Source organism: Lonchura striata, chromosome 4 (genome assembly GCF_046129695.1).
Source record: "Lonchura striata isolate bLonStr1 chromosome 4, bLonStr1.mat, whole genome shotgun sequence".
NCBI classification, from domain to species: Eukaryota; Metazoa; Chordata; class Aves; order Passeriformes; family Estrildidae; genus Lonchura; species Lonchura striata.
In genome coordinates this window covers 3,105,081-3,117,972 of record NC_134606.1, presented here as the reverse complement: position 1 = coordinate 3,117,972, position 12,892 = coordinate 3,105,081, and the positions used below count along the sequence as shown (strand labels likewise).

At 54.1% G+C, this 12,892-nt stretch overlaps 2 protein-coding genes and 1 long non-coding RNA gene across 6 annotated transcripts in view; 2 read left to right on the top strand and 1 right to left on the bottom strand.

The window, feature by feature from the left end:
* Positions 1 to 1,713: 1,713 nt before the first annotated feature.
* Positions 1,714 to 9,032, bottom strand: MAVS (mitochondrial antiviral signaling protein). Its single transcript, XM_021535766.2, has 7 exons — positions 8,990 to 9,032; positions 8,301 to 8,430; positions 8,010 to 8,190; positions 7,453 to 7,670; positions 6,494 to 7,067; positions 5,216 to 5,370; positions 1,714 to 4,756 (listed from the first exon to the last, which is right to left on the bottom strand). The coding sequence occupies exons 2-7, from the start codon at positions 8,415 to 8,417 to the stop codon at positions 4,097 to 4,099; spliced, it is 1,905 nt and encodes a 634-aa protein (XP_021391441.2). The 5' UTR covers positions 8,418 to 8,430; positions 8,990 to 9,032; the 3' UTR covers positions 1,714 to 4,096.
* A 114-nt stretch (positions 9,033 to 9,146) lies between these two features.
* Positions 9,147 to 10,012, top strand: LOC144246205 (uncharacterized). Its single transcript, XR_013339866.1, has 2 exons — positions 9,147 to 9,204; positions 9,534 to 10,012. It is a non-coding gene; the product is annotated as an uncharacterized LOC144246205 (long non-coding RNA).
* Positions 10,013 to 11,670: 1,658 nt separating this feature from the next.
* PTPRA (protein tyrosine phosphatase receptor type A) overlaps positions 11,671 to 12,892 on the top strand; it is a 119,820-nt gene continuing 118,598 nt past the window's right edge. For 3 of the 4 annotated variants that reach the window (XM_077782689.1, XM_077782693.1, XM_077782692.1), the window contains exon 1: positions 11,671 to 11,777. The gene's annotated coding sequence lies outside the window, so the exon portion shown is untranslated. The remainder of the gene's footprint in view (positions 11,778 to 12,892) is intronic. The other variant, XM_077782690.1, reaches the window with a different exon arrangement.

Sequence of the window (12,892 nt, the reverse complement as noted above, 5' to 3'; positions counted from 1 at the left end):
TGGATACATCCCTGCTCTTTAAACCATGATCCTGCGTTTATCAACAAGCGCAGTAGGAAAACCCCAGGTGGCGGAACAACCGAGGGGTGTAAGCAACAACCAACAGGATGAAAATTCAAAAGGAAAACACAGATTCCCAGAGTACAGGATGCCATAACAGCTCCCGCTGTGGAGATTCCCGTGTGGAATGTTAATTGTCATCTCTCAAACCAAGCCCGGTGCTCCTCACCTGCCCCGAGGTAATCCCGGCTCACCACAATCCTCAGGCATTAATTCAATACCTGAGGGATCATCAACCAACATTCCACAAAGGTGTGATAATTTCTGTGAAAATTTGCTGAATTCTGGTTGCTGGAGTGAAAATGGGACAAAGGGATCGGTCAGATTCAGTTGGTGTATTTTAATATCCTGTTGGGTGAGTGGAAGAAACGGATAAACGGGGTTGGCAGTGACAGGAGATAAAGGATGAGCTCTCTGAACACAGAGCAGTGTTGTTTGCATTCGGGTGATAAAAGGACTGGCTGAGCTGCCCGAAGCTCTTGAGTATTTTCAGCTGCTGCTGATTGTGTTGGACACACCTGGGCTGTAACAGCTGGAGCTGGAAGCTTGTGGGGTGTCTCAGCTGCTGGGACAGAGCAGAGCCCTTGGGAGCATGGAGAGGGCACAGGAAAGCGCTGTTCCCTCCCAAAAGCTTCCTGTTTGTCCCCAGACTGCACACAGGGTGGTTTGAGGATGTTGGTGCCTCTGTTCTGCAAGTCAGAGCTGTTCAGGGCACAAAAAGAGGAAATCTGGGGAGCAGCCACCTCCAGAGCTGAACCCAGAGTGGCTAAGGCAGCCCAGCATGGAAAAGGCAGGATCCCAGGACAGAATTCCTCCAGAAAAGCTGGATAATTAATAAAGCACCATCTTGGCCTGGGTGGGTACCAAGCTCAGCACTCATCTGTGCACTGTGTCCACCTGGCTACATCCAGTCCCTTCTCTTCCAGCCACAGCTCCTTGTGGCTCTGTTTCACCCTTCAAGTTTGCAACACTTTGGAGATGCTTGGTGCATTTCTCTTCCCAGAAGTAGTCAGGTGTAGGCACACAGTTTGTGGTGATTAGGAGTGGGGCTGTGGCCGAGCCTCATCCACAGTGGGTACAGCTGTGAGAAGGAGGTGAACATTGAAGACAATGAGCCACGGAGTGCTGAGCTGTACTGACCAACCACCAAAGGGAACAGAGGGCACACAGGTGCAACGCAGGAACATGAGGGGTATAAAAGGTTGGGCTAAAGAACAAGAAGGGCAGATGCTTGCAGCCTTCTGAAGTGCCATGATGTGTGCCATTCTGTATGGCTAAATGCTTAAAGCCTTCTGAAATTGTATGGTGGCAAGCTGTGTCATGCCATCTCAACTGTGACATATACTGCAACAGTCCAGTTCCTCTTTGGTGACAACATCCTGACTTGTGCAGCTCAGCTGTCTGCTGCCTCAGGATCCACCTTCCCTATTTTCATCCTGGGTATCCTACCAGCAACAGGAAGACCTGCCATGGTGGGCATCCTCTAGACCGTGATTGCTCCAAAATGAGATCTGGAAGGTGTCCCTTCATCACCTCTTCCTGGCACCAATGGCTTCTCAGTGTCACTTCCAACAGAGCCCTTCAGAGCACTGCCTCCACCACAGCATCATCAACCCCACACTCTTTGTCCCACAAATCACAACAAGTCAAGAGTGAAGCATCAAACCAATTTATTATAGTTAGTAAAAGGCTTTTTAGCCTGTTAGTAAAAAATGTGCTGGGACACAGCTCCCTCCTGTACCATCTCCTGCCAATGAGGCTTTAAAGTGCTACATAACAACTGTGAAAATCCTGGCACTTCACAGCAGCAATCTTGAACGTGTGCTTTCCCCACTCCGAGGTGGTGACAAACCAGCTGTTTCACACGAGCAATCTGACATGAAAAAGCAAAGCATACAAGCTGTTGCTTAAATATATGGAAAAACATGGGAAGAATTTCACAGGCAAGTAAAGCATCAGAGAAGATGGCCTTGGTATGGATGCAGCTGGTTTGGGATCTCGTGGATCTGCCCTGAATTACAGAAAGTGTGGAGAAGACAAGTCCCTTCCTGTCTCTCCTGTTAGGGAGTGGCAACTGTTTTGTTTTTAATGGGAAGAACAGCCCCCACATTCCCTCTCCTGACAGAGGGGGCTGATTGTGTTTAAAGGACTGTCCCTTTCTCCTTCAGCAGCAGGCACTGAGCATGGAATGAACACCTCAAGCTCTTCTGGAAAGAAGCCCTGACAGACCACAGTCAACACCTCCCTCTTGCATCTATTGGCTGTCCTTAGTTTTATGGAGGCACTTCTTGGATTTTTGGGCAGTAGGAAACCATTGGGAGGGTGGAGCAGCCATCAAGGGCTGAGAGACCTTTCCCACCACAGGCCAAGCTCCAGGTGAGATGGCTGCACTCTGCAGCCAGGCCCCAGAGGGCTGAGTTCCCTGCCAGCAGGAAGAGTGGATTTTGGGAAGTTGTGCTGATGGCAGGAATTTAGGATGAATAAGTTACTGGACACAGGGGGATGAGGGAAATTATTTTGCTCCTCTGCTGTGCTCGGGTGAAACTCCCCCTGCAGTGCTGTGTCCAGCCTAAGGATGTGGAGCCTCTGGAGTGAGTCCAGAGGAGGCCACAGAACTGAGCCCCTCTGCCTGGAGCCAGGCTGGGAGAGTTGGGAGCGTTCCACTGGAGAACACTTGGGCAAGACCTTCCAGCAGCTTCCAGTATTTAAACAGGCTACAAGAGAGCTGGAGAGGGACTTTGGACAAGGACCTGGAATGACAGCACAAAAGGAAATGGCTTCCCAGGGTCAGAGGGCAGGGATAGATGGGATACAAGGAAGAAATTCTTCCCTGTGAGGGTGGTGAAACACTGACATAGGTTGTCCAGAGCAGCTGTGGCTGCCCCATCCCTGGAAGAGTCCAAGGCCAAGCTGAAAGGGGCTTGGAGCAATGTAACTACTCCAGGCTGTTGCTTCTTCACTGCTTCACTGTATTTAAGTATCACAGAATGGCTGGGGTTGGAAGGGCCATTAATGAGCATGTCATCCCAGCCCTCTGCCATGGGCATGGACACCTTCCCCAAGAGCAATTTGCTCCAAGCCCTTTAGATACTGGAAGGTGCTAGAAGATCTCCCCCACAGCTCAGAGCATCTCAGACTCTGGTATGGCCTCCCTGCAGTGCACAGTTGATCCTGTTTGTGTCCCAGCCTGTGCAGAAGACTCCTATACTCCTACCCTATAGCAACAGGTATCAGGAGGGGCAAGAACTCCATCCACCCTTCCAAGCAAGCTCCAAAAATCCAGCCTAAAAAACAAAGACACCCAACAACCTTTTGTGGGACCAAATCTGCTTGAAGTTGGCATTACCTGAAACATTCCTCTTAAATCAGAAACCCCCTTCCCTGCCTGGAGGGGGTGAAGTGAGGCTGATCCTTGATAATGCTGGTTCAACACAGATCTTTCCTGACCCTCATGTTTATCCCCAGGGTCAGTACTACAGGAAGGAATCCCAGAAGAGGCAGCAGAGCCAGAAACACCAAGTAAGGCAAACTGAACATGAGACGTCCAGTGGAGGCTGCTGCACCCACCCTTGGACACATTTTCAAGCCAAGACGAGCAGAGCCAAGAAAATCAGCTCTGCTGTTATCAGATACCTGCACAACCTCTCCTGGCTGCACTGCACAAAGAGACCTGGAGGTCACCCTTTGGATCACCAGTACATGTTTCCCTGAGGGCTCCTGGGATCAAACAAGACATGAAGAATCAGCATGACTGCTTTCCTTTTTGACTCAATGGATCATTTTGGAGCAGAATCTTCTCCTCCAGGGGTGGAGGAAAACAGAAGGCTACAGCAAAGAAGATGGTTGGGAAATTGGAGGGAATGGACCCAACCCAACAGCATCATGTACCAAGGCCTCTTCCAGCAGAACCTCCCAGAAAAAGATATAACAATGCCCCTACTGCCCCTTGCTACTGTTCAGGCTTCAAATGCGTTGGACAAAATCCTGTTGCCAGAGAAATCCCCCAGGCTGCATCACCGTCGTGGCATCCCACACACTATTTCCGCAGCCGGACGTACACCGCGAATGCCACGGCAGAAATGATGCCGACGGCTGGAAGGATGTAGAGCAGGGACAGGCCACTGCTGTCCCCCTTTGGGACTCTGGCCTGAGGTGAGCTGGTGGCAGCGCCACGGCCACTGCCAGATCTGGAATTCACGGAGCTTCCGAGGGGACTGACTCCGTTGTTGCCGGCTCCAAGCTGGACGCTGGGGTGATGATCCACACAGACCTCGTGGGTGCCCAGGGAGGTGCTGCCCCAGCTTGGAGCAGGACAGGAGTCTCTGCTTGCTCCAGATGCCTCCTTTTCTCTGGGGCCTGCAGGAACTGAGGAGGCTCTGTGGAACGCTGCTCCTGAGCTCAGGCTATCCCTGCTCACCAGGATTGGGTCACTGCTGAAGCCAAGGCTACCGGAGAGGGTGGAACAGGGGTTGCCGGGCTCCTGAGAGCTCGGGCATTTGCCAGCCACCTCTGGGCTGCCCCGAGGCATGGACATGAGGACGCCTGGCTTGTTGAGCTCCTCTTCCCTCTCCTCATCACTGTGAGGTGCCCAGATGCTCGTGGCAGAGCTCCCCCGGGAAGCTGATCTCCCAGCCATGCCTTCGGAACTGCCTACCACAGCTGTGCCCAGGACAGGGTTTGCTGAGGCCGGGAGCACCTTTAGGAAACAAGGAGAGGGGCTGGGTGTCAAAGGAAGCATCCAATGGCCTGGTTTTGGGCACACAGGTCCCACACAAACCCACTTCAACACAGTCCCACATCTGCACTAACGTTGGGTCACAGGTAACAGGGAGGTGAAGGAGAGAGGCATGCAGGAAGGAAGGGGAGCCAAGCAATGAGGAGAGCAGTGGAAAACAGCACCTGGAAGCAAGAAAACTGACTGGCAAGGTAAGGTGGGGAAATAAGGAGTCAAAGCCCAACAGAGTTTAGCTCTCTTCTCCCATGCTCCACCATACAGCGTGTGGATGGTAATGTGAACACAGCAGAGGGGAAAAAAAATCCTGGAATAAACTCATCACCAGCTCACAGTGTGACACTGCAACAGAAAGTCTCCTAATCACAGGGAGTGCACAAGGACATGAACGAAATCCAAGTGGCAAGAGAAAAGGTCACTTACTTTCTCCTTCGTTGGCACAGAGGGGGTGCTGCTGGCTGCATTCCCAATGGGCAGCTTCTTCTCTTGCGTAAGAGACTTCACCGAGGTGTCACGGGATGGGAAAGTGTCTCTGGGCACAGGGGTAGCACCCAGGGTAGTTCTTTCCATTGAAGCACCTGTCAGGGAGAAAATAAAGCATTTTGTGTTAACCAGGGGGCCTAAAAGGTGAGATTTGCTCTTCCTCGGGCAAACTGCGACAGGACAGTCCCCAAGCTGAGGGGGTGGCACAGGGAGCAGGACCCAGTGCCCTGACTCTGGCTCTGCTGCGGCACCTGAGCTTTCCCTGCAGCTGCAGGTAACTCATGCAGGGTGGGCTGCAGGGCTGGAGAGCACCAAGGCAATCAGAGGCTTTTAAGGCTCCTGAAACTCCATGGCCACCCAGCCAGGAGGTGCTGACCCCACATGGCAGAGGGGAAAGGGCTGGGAGGGCTGGATGTCTTTTTTCCCCACTCCAAGACCCTGGAGTGGAGGTCAGGGCTTTATCCTGATTCTATGATGCCCACAGGTAGGAGATGCTAAAATTCCCCCACATTCAGGATACAAAGAGCTCTGAAAACTAGGGGAAGGGGAGAAGTTTAACACCCTAAAGCTGCTCTACTGACAAAACAAAATTAAAATGCAGATGGATGAAATGATTGTTCTGGGTTCCTTCCAAATTAAATATTCTATTCAATTTCTATTCTAACCATTTCCCCAGCACTGCCAAAGCCATCATTAACCCATATCCCCAAATGCCACATCCAAATGTCTTCTGAATCTCTCCAGGGATGCTGACCATCACTGGCCTGGACGGTTTTTTCCAGTGCTTGACAACCTCTTCAAAAAGAAATTTTCCCTACTATCCAATCTAAACCTCCCGCAAAACAATTTTCCTTTCATCCTGTTGATTGTTAGCTGGGAGCAGAGCCCAATCCCCACCCTGCTCCACCCTCCTTTCAGGGAGTTGTAGAGAGTGAGAAGGTCTCCCCCGAACCTCCTTTTCTCCAGAATGAGCTCTCAGAGCTGCTCTCCACCCTCCTTTCAGGGAGTTGTAGAGAGTGAGAAGGTCTCCCCCGAACCTCCTTTTCTCCAGAATGAGCTCTCAGAGCTGCTCCTCATCAGACTTATGCTCTAGAGCCCTCCCAGTCCCATTCCCATCTCTGGATGTGTTCCAGCATCCCAGTTTCTTGCAGTGAGGGGCTCTCAGCAGCACCTCCTGCTCCCTAGTGGCTGCCAGGTTCTGCCAGGAGGGAAACCCACCTCCACTCCCTGGGTGTTCTTGCAGCATCCCAACCCGCTTCTTCTCCACATCAAACTGCTCCTGTATGAGGAGGGGGCTGCGCACATCCACGAAGCTGCCCGTGGGCTCACCATGCCCAGAGCTTGGCACAGGCTGCTTTTTTGGCACCGAGTTTGGGGGCTGCTGCCCCACACCACGAGTGGCTCCCTCCAGCCTTGGTGGTGACTCTGTGAAGATATCCGAGCTCTCTTCGGGCTCATTCCTGGCCTGCCCAGGGCTCTGAGTGGCACCTGCATCCCTCGATGGAACAGACCTGCCCAGGGCCAGGCCCGGCGTGCCGCGGTGCAGGTGGTTTGCATTCCCAAAAAATCCGTTGTCCACACACACCGGCCGGCGGCTCAGCCAGTCCCGGCCCTGCTCTGGGGACACGGCCGGTGGCACGGCCACCCCTGATGTCCCCTCTGACACCGGCACGGTCCCGGAGGGGTGCGAGAGATTCCCCTCTCCACTGTGCCCGCCGCTCACTCCGCTGTGGACTTTGCTCTCAGGTGGAACCGGCCGGGGATTCTCTTGCTCCGGGAGTTTTTTGGGGAGCTGGAAGGAAATGGGTTGTGTTAAATCACTGGGATTGAGGGGGTTCACAGCGGTGTTCTAAAGCCTGAGCAGTGACCCCTGCAAGGCTGGTTATGAATGGGGTCTGGGGTCTCTCTTTGGGACCCACCCAAGGGTCTGGGGTTGTGGAGAGAAGCCTGGATTGGTGGCAAAGCAGAGCCTGCACTGCTCCCATGGAGGGAGACATGAGAGGGAGCAGTTACAGGGCCATATATCAGCAGTAAATTACCAGATGCAGCAGAGATCAGCAGCAAGCAGCTGCTCGGGGTGGCCCTAAAGGAGCCTGGCCCTACCACAGGTTCCCAAAACCCAATGAAAAGGTCTCAAAGGGATCTTGGTGTCCCCATCCAACATGTGCCCTGCTCACCGATTCCTGCACCGGCATTCTGGCCTCCAGCTCCGTACTTGTGGTGGTGCCAGCACTGGGAAGGACAGGTGGATGGTCACCAGTGGTCAGGTCTGGGCGTAGCCGCCCAGCCGAAGGGGCAGGATTTGGCCCCTGGGATGGTGTCTGGGCACTGATGGAGGAGGCAGTGGGACGGGCATCACTGGGAAGGGAGGAGGCAGCAGCAGGAGCTGAGGAACCTGGAAGAGACAGGCAGATCATTGTGGAAAAAACTGAGGAAGCAGAGGATAAGTGCGGGGCTGAGGCAGCCCTGTGTGTGTGTCCATGCTCTGTCCCCACATCAGCCAAGCCCACAGCACCCCTTTGTTATCTTTCCATCTTCCCTCAGGTGAGAACCCCAGCCCACCACCAACCCAAGCACCTTCAAATCATCCTCAGACATGTCACACAGTGAAGGACATCCCTGGGACAGTCACACACACCTCCAGCACCCTCGGAAGCTGAAGCAGGGACAGAGATGTCATGTCCCCACCTCCAGCAGCCCACGGGGCACACCCAGGAAGGATGAGGCTACATACGAGGTCGAGGTTGCCAGGTATCATAGACTTCCTGCAGCTCATCAGCCAAGTGCCCTGCGTTATTCTGGTGAAGTGCCTGGATGAGATCCTGCACCCAGCCCTTCCGGCACCTCAAGTGCTGATAGAATCTAAAGACAGCTGCCTGGTTGCCCCGCATCTCCTCCCGGGCAAGGAGTTCATCCTAGGAAAAACACACAGGGTATCTAAGAGAGGGTCTGGCTTAGAGGTAAGATAACTCTATGCTGCCATGGGGGAAGGAGCCTGGCAGAGCTCAGGAAAATAGGAAATTACTCTGTCAGAATCGACCAGGCAGGTCAGGGAATCGGCCAGCGACGCCACTCGGATAGTGCTGAATTTCTTGAGGTTTCTCGTAATGTGGGTGTACACTTTGTCCTCAGCCAAACCCATCGTGGCTCAGCACCTGCAGGGGGACAGAGACCTCGGGTGAGCAGAGGCTGCTGGCGAGCCTCAGTGCCCTGGCACAAACACTGCCATGATGAGACGGGAAATCCTGTCGGAAACCACGCGCACAAAGTTCGCTCGGCTTTAAGTTCAACGCTCAGCTTCACTTCCACACACACCTCGCTCCTTCCCACCATAAACGCCGTGTTTATTCCCACTCTGCTTGTTTGGATTCACCCGGCGGGTTGGGCGTCACGACAAAGGAAAAACAGGCGACACGGCCAAGACAAGCGCCAGGGGCCATGGCTGGAATCCCGCATAAGCAATGTAAAAACCAAAGGGGAAGGCACAGAGCTCCTTCCACAGGGAACAGCGGCCCGCAGGCGCGCCCACACCAGGAGGGCCCCGCCGCCCTCAGCGCGACCTTCAACCCCCGGGGGATCTCCGGGAGGTTCTCCGCTCGCAGATCCCCCTGTCAGGGCGGCCGGGGGTGGCTGCCGGGGCTGTGGCGGCCGTGGGGGCCGGTGCGGTCCCGCCATCCCCCCCCGCCGCCCTCACGGCCCCTCAGGGCCCCTCACCTGCGCCCGCCGCCGCCGCGCGCCCGCCGCCGCCACGGCCCCGCCCCCTCGCGTCGCGGCCGCCGCTGATTGGCTGCGGCGCACGCCCGTCACCGTGATTGACAGGGCGTGGGGACACGTCAGGGGACTGCCCTTGTCTGCCCTGAGGGGTTCTGACCCCCAGGGGAGCTCTGACTGTGACCCTCATTCGTGGAGAAAACTTCCAAAGCCTCAAGGTAAACTAGAAACCACCAAAGTGTGAAGTAGATTGTAGAGGGTAATTTAGTATGTCACATGGGTGAGGAATTTAGGTGTTAGGATTTTTAGTGTGTTATAGATGGGTTCAAGATGGAGGATATAGGGTGTTGTCTCGAATTCCTCTCCTCTCTTCTTCCTCTTCCTTCTTGGGTTTAGGTGGTATCTTGTAATGGGGTAGAAAAATCCACATTGCGGGTCTTTAGGGGTCAGTTATTGGGTTAGAAAGGAAAATAATTTAGGTGTCACTTCTTAATTGGGCAGCTTTTGATTAGACGAGGTTGTTGGCCATTTTTGTGCTGTTTTCCAGCATGCAAGGTCTGGTGCAGACAGCGTGCTGAAGTTTTGATCAGGTAACAATAAACAGAAGATGAAGACGGAAAAAGTCCTGTGTGTCTGCTTTTGCTGACACAGAACTGCTCCAGGGAGTTGCCCAATTTGGGACCCCAAACCCACAACAGGAGCATGGACAGGTTCCCAGTCCCTCGGGACAGCGGGAGCGGAGATCCCGGAGCGTGGCCAGCCTGGGGACACTGTCCCCCTCTGCCAGGGGACACTGTGGCAGCAGGGCCTGCTGAGTCCGGAGAAGAGGAGACTCCAAAGCCATCTCACCAATCCATAAAAACATCTCCAAGCAAAGGTCACAGGATGGTGCCAGACTCTTTCCCGTGATGCCCAGCGACTGGACAAGGAATAATACAAAGATGTCTGAAAACTAGGGGAACGGGAGAAGTTTCACACCCCAAAGCTGCTCCACTGACAAAACAAAATTAAAATGAAGATGGATGATTCCATTCTCTTCCATTCTATTCTATTCTATTCTATTCTATTCTATTCTATTCTATTCTATTCTATTCTATTCTATTCCATTCCATTCCATTCCATTCCATTCCATTCCATTCCATTCCATTCCATTCCATTCTAACCATTCCCCCAGCACTGCCAAGGCCATTATTAACACATATCCCCAAATGCCACATCCAAATGGCTTCTAAATCTCTCCAGGGATGCTGACCATCACTGGCCTGGACAGCTTTTTCCAGTGCTTGAAAACCCCTTCCAAAAAGAAATTTTCCCTACAATCCAATCTAAACCTTCCATGAAACAATTTTCCCTTCATCCTGTTGTTTGTTACCTGGGGGCAGAGCCCCAGGTAGCTTCACCTCAATGTGACAAAGAACTTCTTTATGTTTTGGGTAGCAGAGCACTGGAATAACTGCCCGGGCAGGCCATGGAGTCTCCCTCTCTGGAGACCTTCCAAACCCACCTGGACACATTCCTGTGTCACCTGCTCCAGGTGACACTGCCTTGACAGGGGGTTGGACTGGATGATCTCCAGACGTCCCTTTGAACCTCAGTTTTCTGTGATTCTGGGAGCTGGAATATGGTCCTTCATGTGAGCAGTGGCACAGTTTATCCAGAAAATCCTCATCCCTGGAAGTGTCCAAGGCCACAGGTGATGGGGCTTGGAGCAACCTGGGATAGCGGAAAGTTGTCCCGGCCCATGGTAGGGTGTGGAACGAGATGGTCTTTAAGGTCCCTTCCCACCCAAACCATTCTGTGATTATAATTAATTGAATCCAGCTTTTCTCATTCTAAGTCATAAAAATCGATCATATTTCTGGGTTGTTTCTATAATTAAGAAGAGATCAGTATAATGATAAAATTTACCACATGAAAAAAAAGCCACTCAGTAATTCGTGTTCACAGAGTTGCAGAATTGTACAATCATAATCATAGAATCGCAGAATGGTACAATCATAATCATAGAATCGCAGAATGTTAAAGGTTTGGAAGTGACTTTAATCATCCCAAGCTGAGTGCCATGGGTACAGACAACCCCCATTAGACCAGGTTGCTCAAGGCCTTATCCCACCTGGGTTTAAAAATTTGCAGCCTTGGGGCAACCACAAATTCTCTGGGCAACCTGTTCCTGTTCTCGCCGCGGTCACAGCAATATTAGTGGATATAATAATATCCAATATAAATAATATAAATTCCTCCTGTTTCAACTCGTACACGTTACTCCTTGTTCTGTCTCCGCACCTCCTTCCTAAGAGTCTCTCTCCGTCATTCCCGTAGTATCCCACCAAAGCTTTTCCTTTGTCATTAATTCCCTAATGAACAGTCAATAGTTAATTAATTTCCCACTCCGGAATTTTGGGAAGCGGAATCGGGAGCTGAAGAGCGGAGGAGCGGGGGCGAAGGCGCAGCGCCGCCTCCGCGCCACCAGGGGGCGGCACCACCCCGCGCCCGGGGCCCGCCTGGCCACGCCCATGGCCACGCCCCGGCCACGCCCCCGGCCCGGAGCCGCGCGATGGCGGCGGCAGCGGGCGGGCGGCGGCGGCGGCGCCGCTGAGCGCCGGGAGAGCCCCGAGGGGCGGCGGGGGCTTCCCGCACCCCTTCCCCTTCCCTCATATCCCCCTCCCCTTCTCCCCCGGCCCCCCCCACCCCGCGCCCTCCCCGCGCGGCGCCGTCCATGGTGACGGGCGGCCGAGGCGGCCTCGCAGCGGAGCCGTTCGGGCGGGAGGCGGCGAGGGAGCGGCGGGCGCAGGTGAGCGGGGACGGGGTCGCGGGGAGCGCCGGGGGGGCGCACCGGGTTGTTGTGGGGGCCCGGGGGTGGCGGAAGGGGCGGGGGGCGCGACCCACGCGCGTCCGTGGAGGTGGGTCGCCCCCACCCTGCCCACGCTGAAGTGGGGGGTTAGCGTCTGTATTTTTGGGGGTGTATCTGGCAGGGAGAATGGTGATTTCTACGAGTGATCGCGGGCTGGGGCTCTTGGGTTTGCTGCCTTGGAGCGAGTCCAGACGAGGCCACCAAGTTGATGGGAGGGATGCAGCACCTCTCCGGCGAGGAAAGGCTGGGAGAATTGGGATTGTCCAGCCTGGAGGAGAGAGGGGTCCGGGGACACCTAATGGGGGCCTCTCAGTAGTCGAAGGGAGCCCGCAAGAAAAATGGAGAGAGACTTTTTACAAGAGTCTGGGGTGACAGGATAAGAGGGAATAGCTGCACACTGAAAGAGAGTATGGTTAGATTAGATATTAGGAAGAAATTCTTCCCTAGGCAAGTGGTGAGGCCCTGGCACAGGTTGCTCAGAGAAGCTGTGGCTGCCACTGGATCCCTGGAAGTGTTTAATGCCAGGTTGGATGGGGCTCTGAGCAACCTGAGCTAGTGGAAGGTGTCCCTGCCCGCGGCAGGGGATGGAACAAGATGAGCTTTAAGGTCCCTTCCCACCCAAACCATTCCATGATTCTGTGAACTTGCACCTGTGGGTCTGCAGTGACCCACGGGGTTGGGTACGGAAGTCCAAGCTGAGGACACCCATCCAAGACCCAAAAAACATCTGCAGGGCAGGGCCACCATGGCCACCATCTCCTGCCACCACCCACCACCACCCTGCTGCAGGATGGCCAGGCTCCCTGGACACCTCCACTCAGGACTCTGGGGCTTCTACTCCTGACCCACGGTCAGACCATGTCCCCCTTGGCAAATCCAGGCCATGCCAGTGGCCAAAAGCTTCTTTTGGGACCGATATTCCAGCTTGGGGGCTTGTGTCCTGGCTGCCCCCTGGGCCATCCCTCTCAGAGATGCTCCAGGCTGTAGCACTGGAAGGGACACCATCTTTGCTGTGGGGTCTGAGGGTTCTGTCCTTCCTTCAGAGCTCTGTCCCC

Bases quoted from the DNA above. Each gene is read 5' to 3' on its own strand.
- MAVS (XM_021535766.2), bottom strand. From the start codon at position 8,417: ATGGGTTTGGCTGAGGACAAAGTGTACACCCACATTACGAGAAACCTC. The intron at 7,671-8,009 runs GTATGTAGCCTC...TGTCTCTTCCAG, and splicing joins TACCTGGCAACCTCGACCTC to GTTCCTCAGCTCCTGCTGCT. The intron at 7,068-7,452 runs GTGAGCAGGGCA...ATTTCCTTCCAG, and splicing joins GAATGCCGGTGCAGGAATCG to CTCCCCAAAAAACTCCCGGA.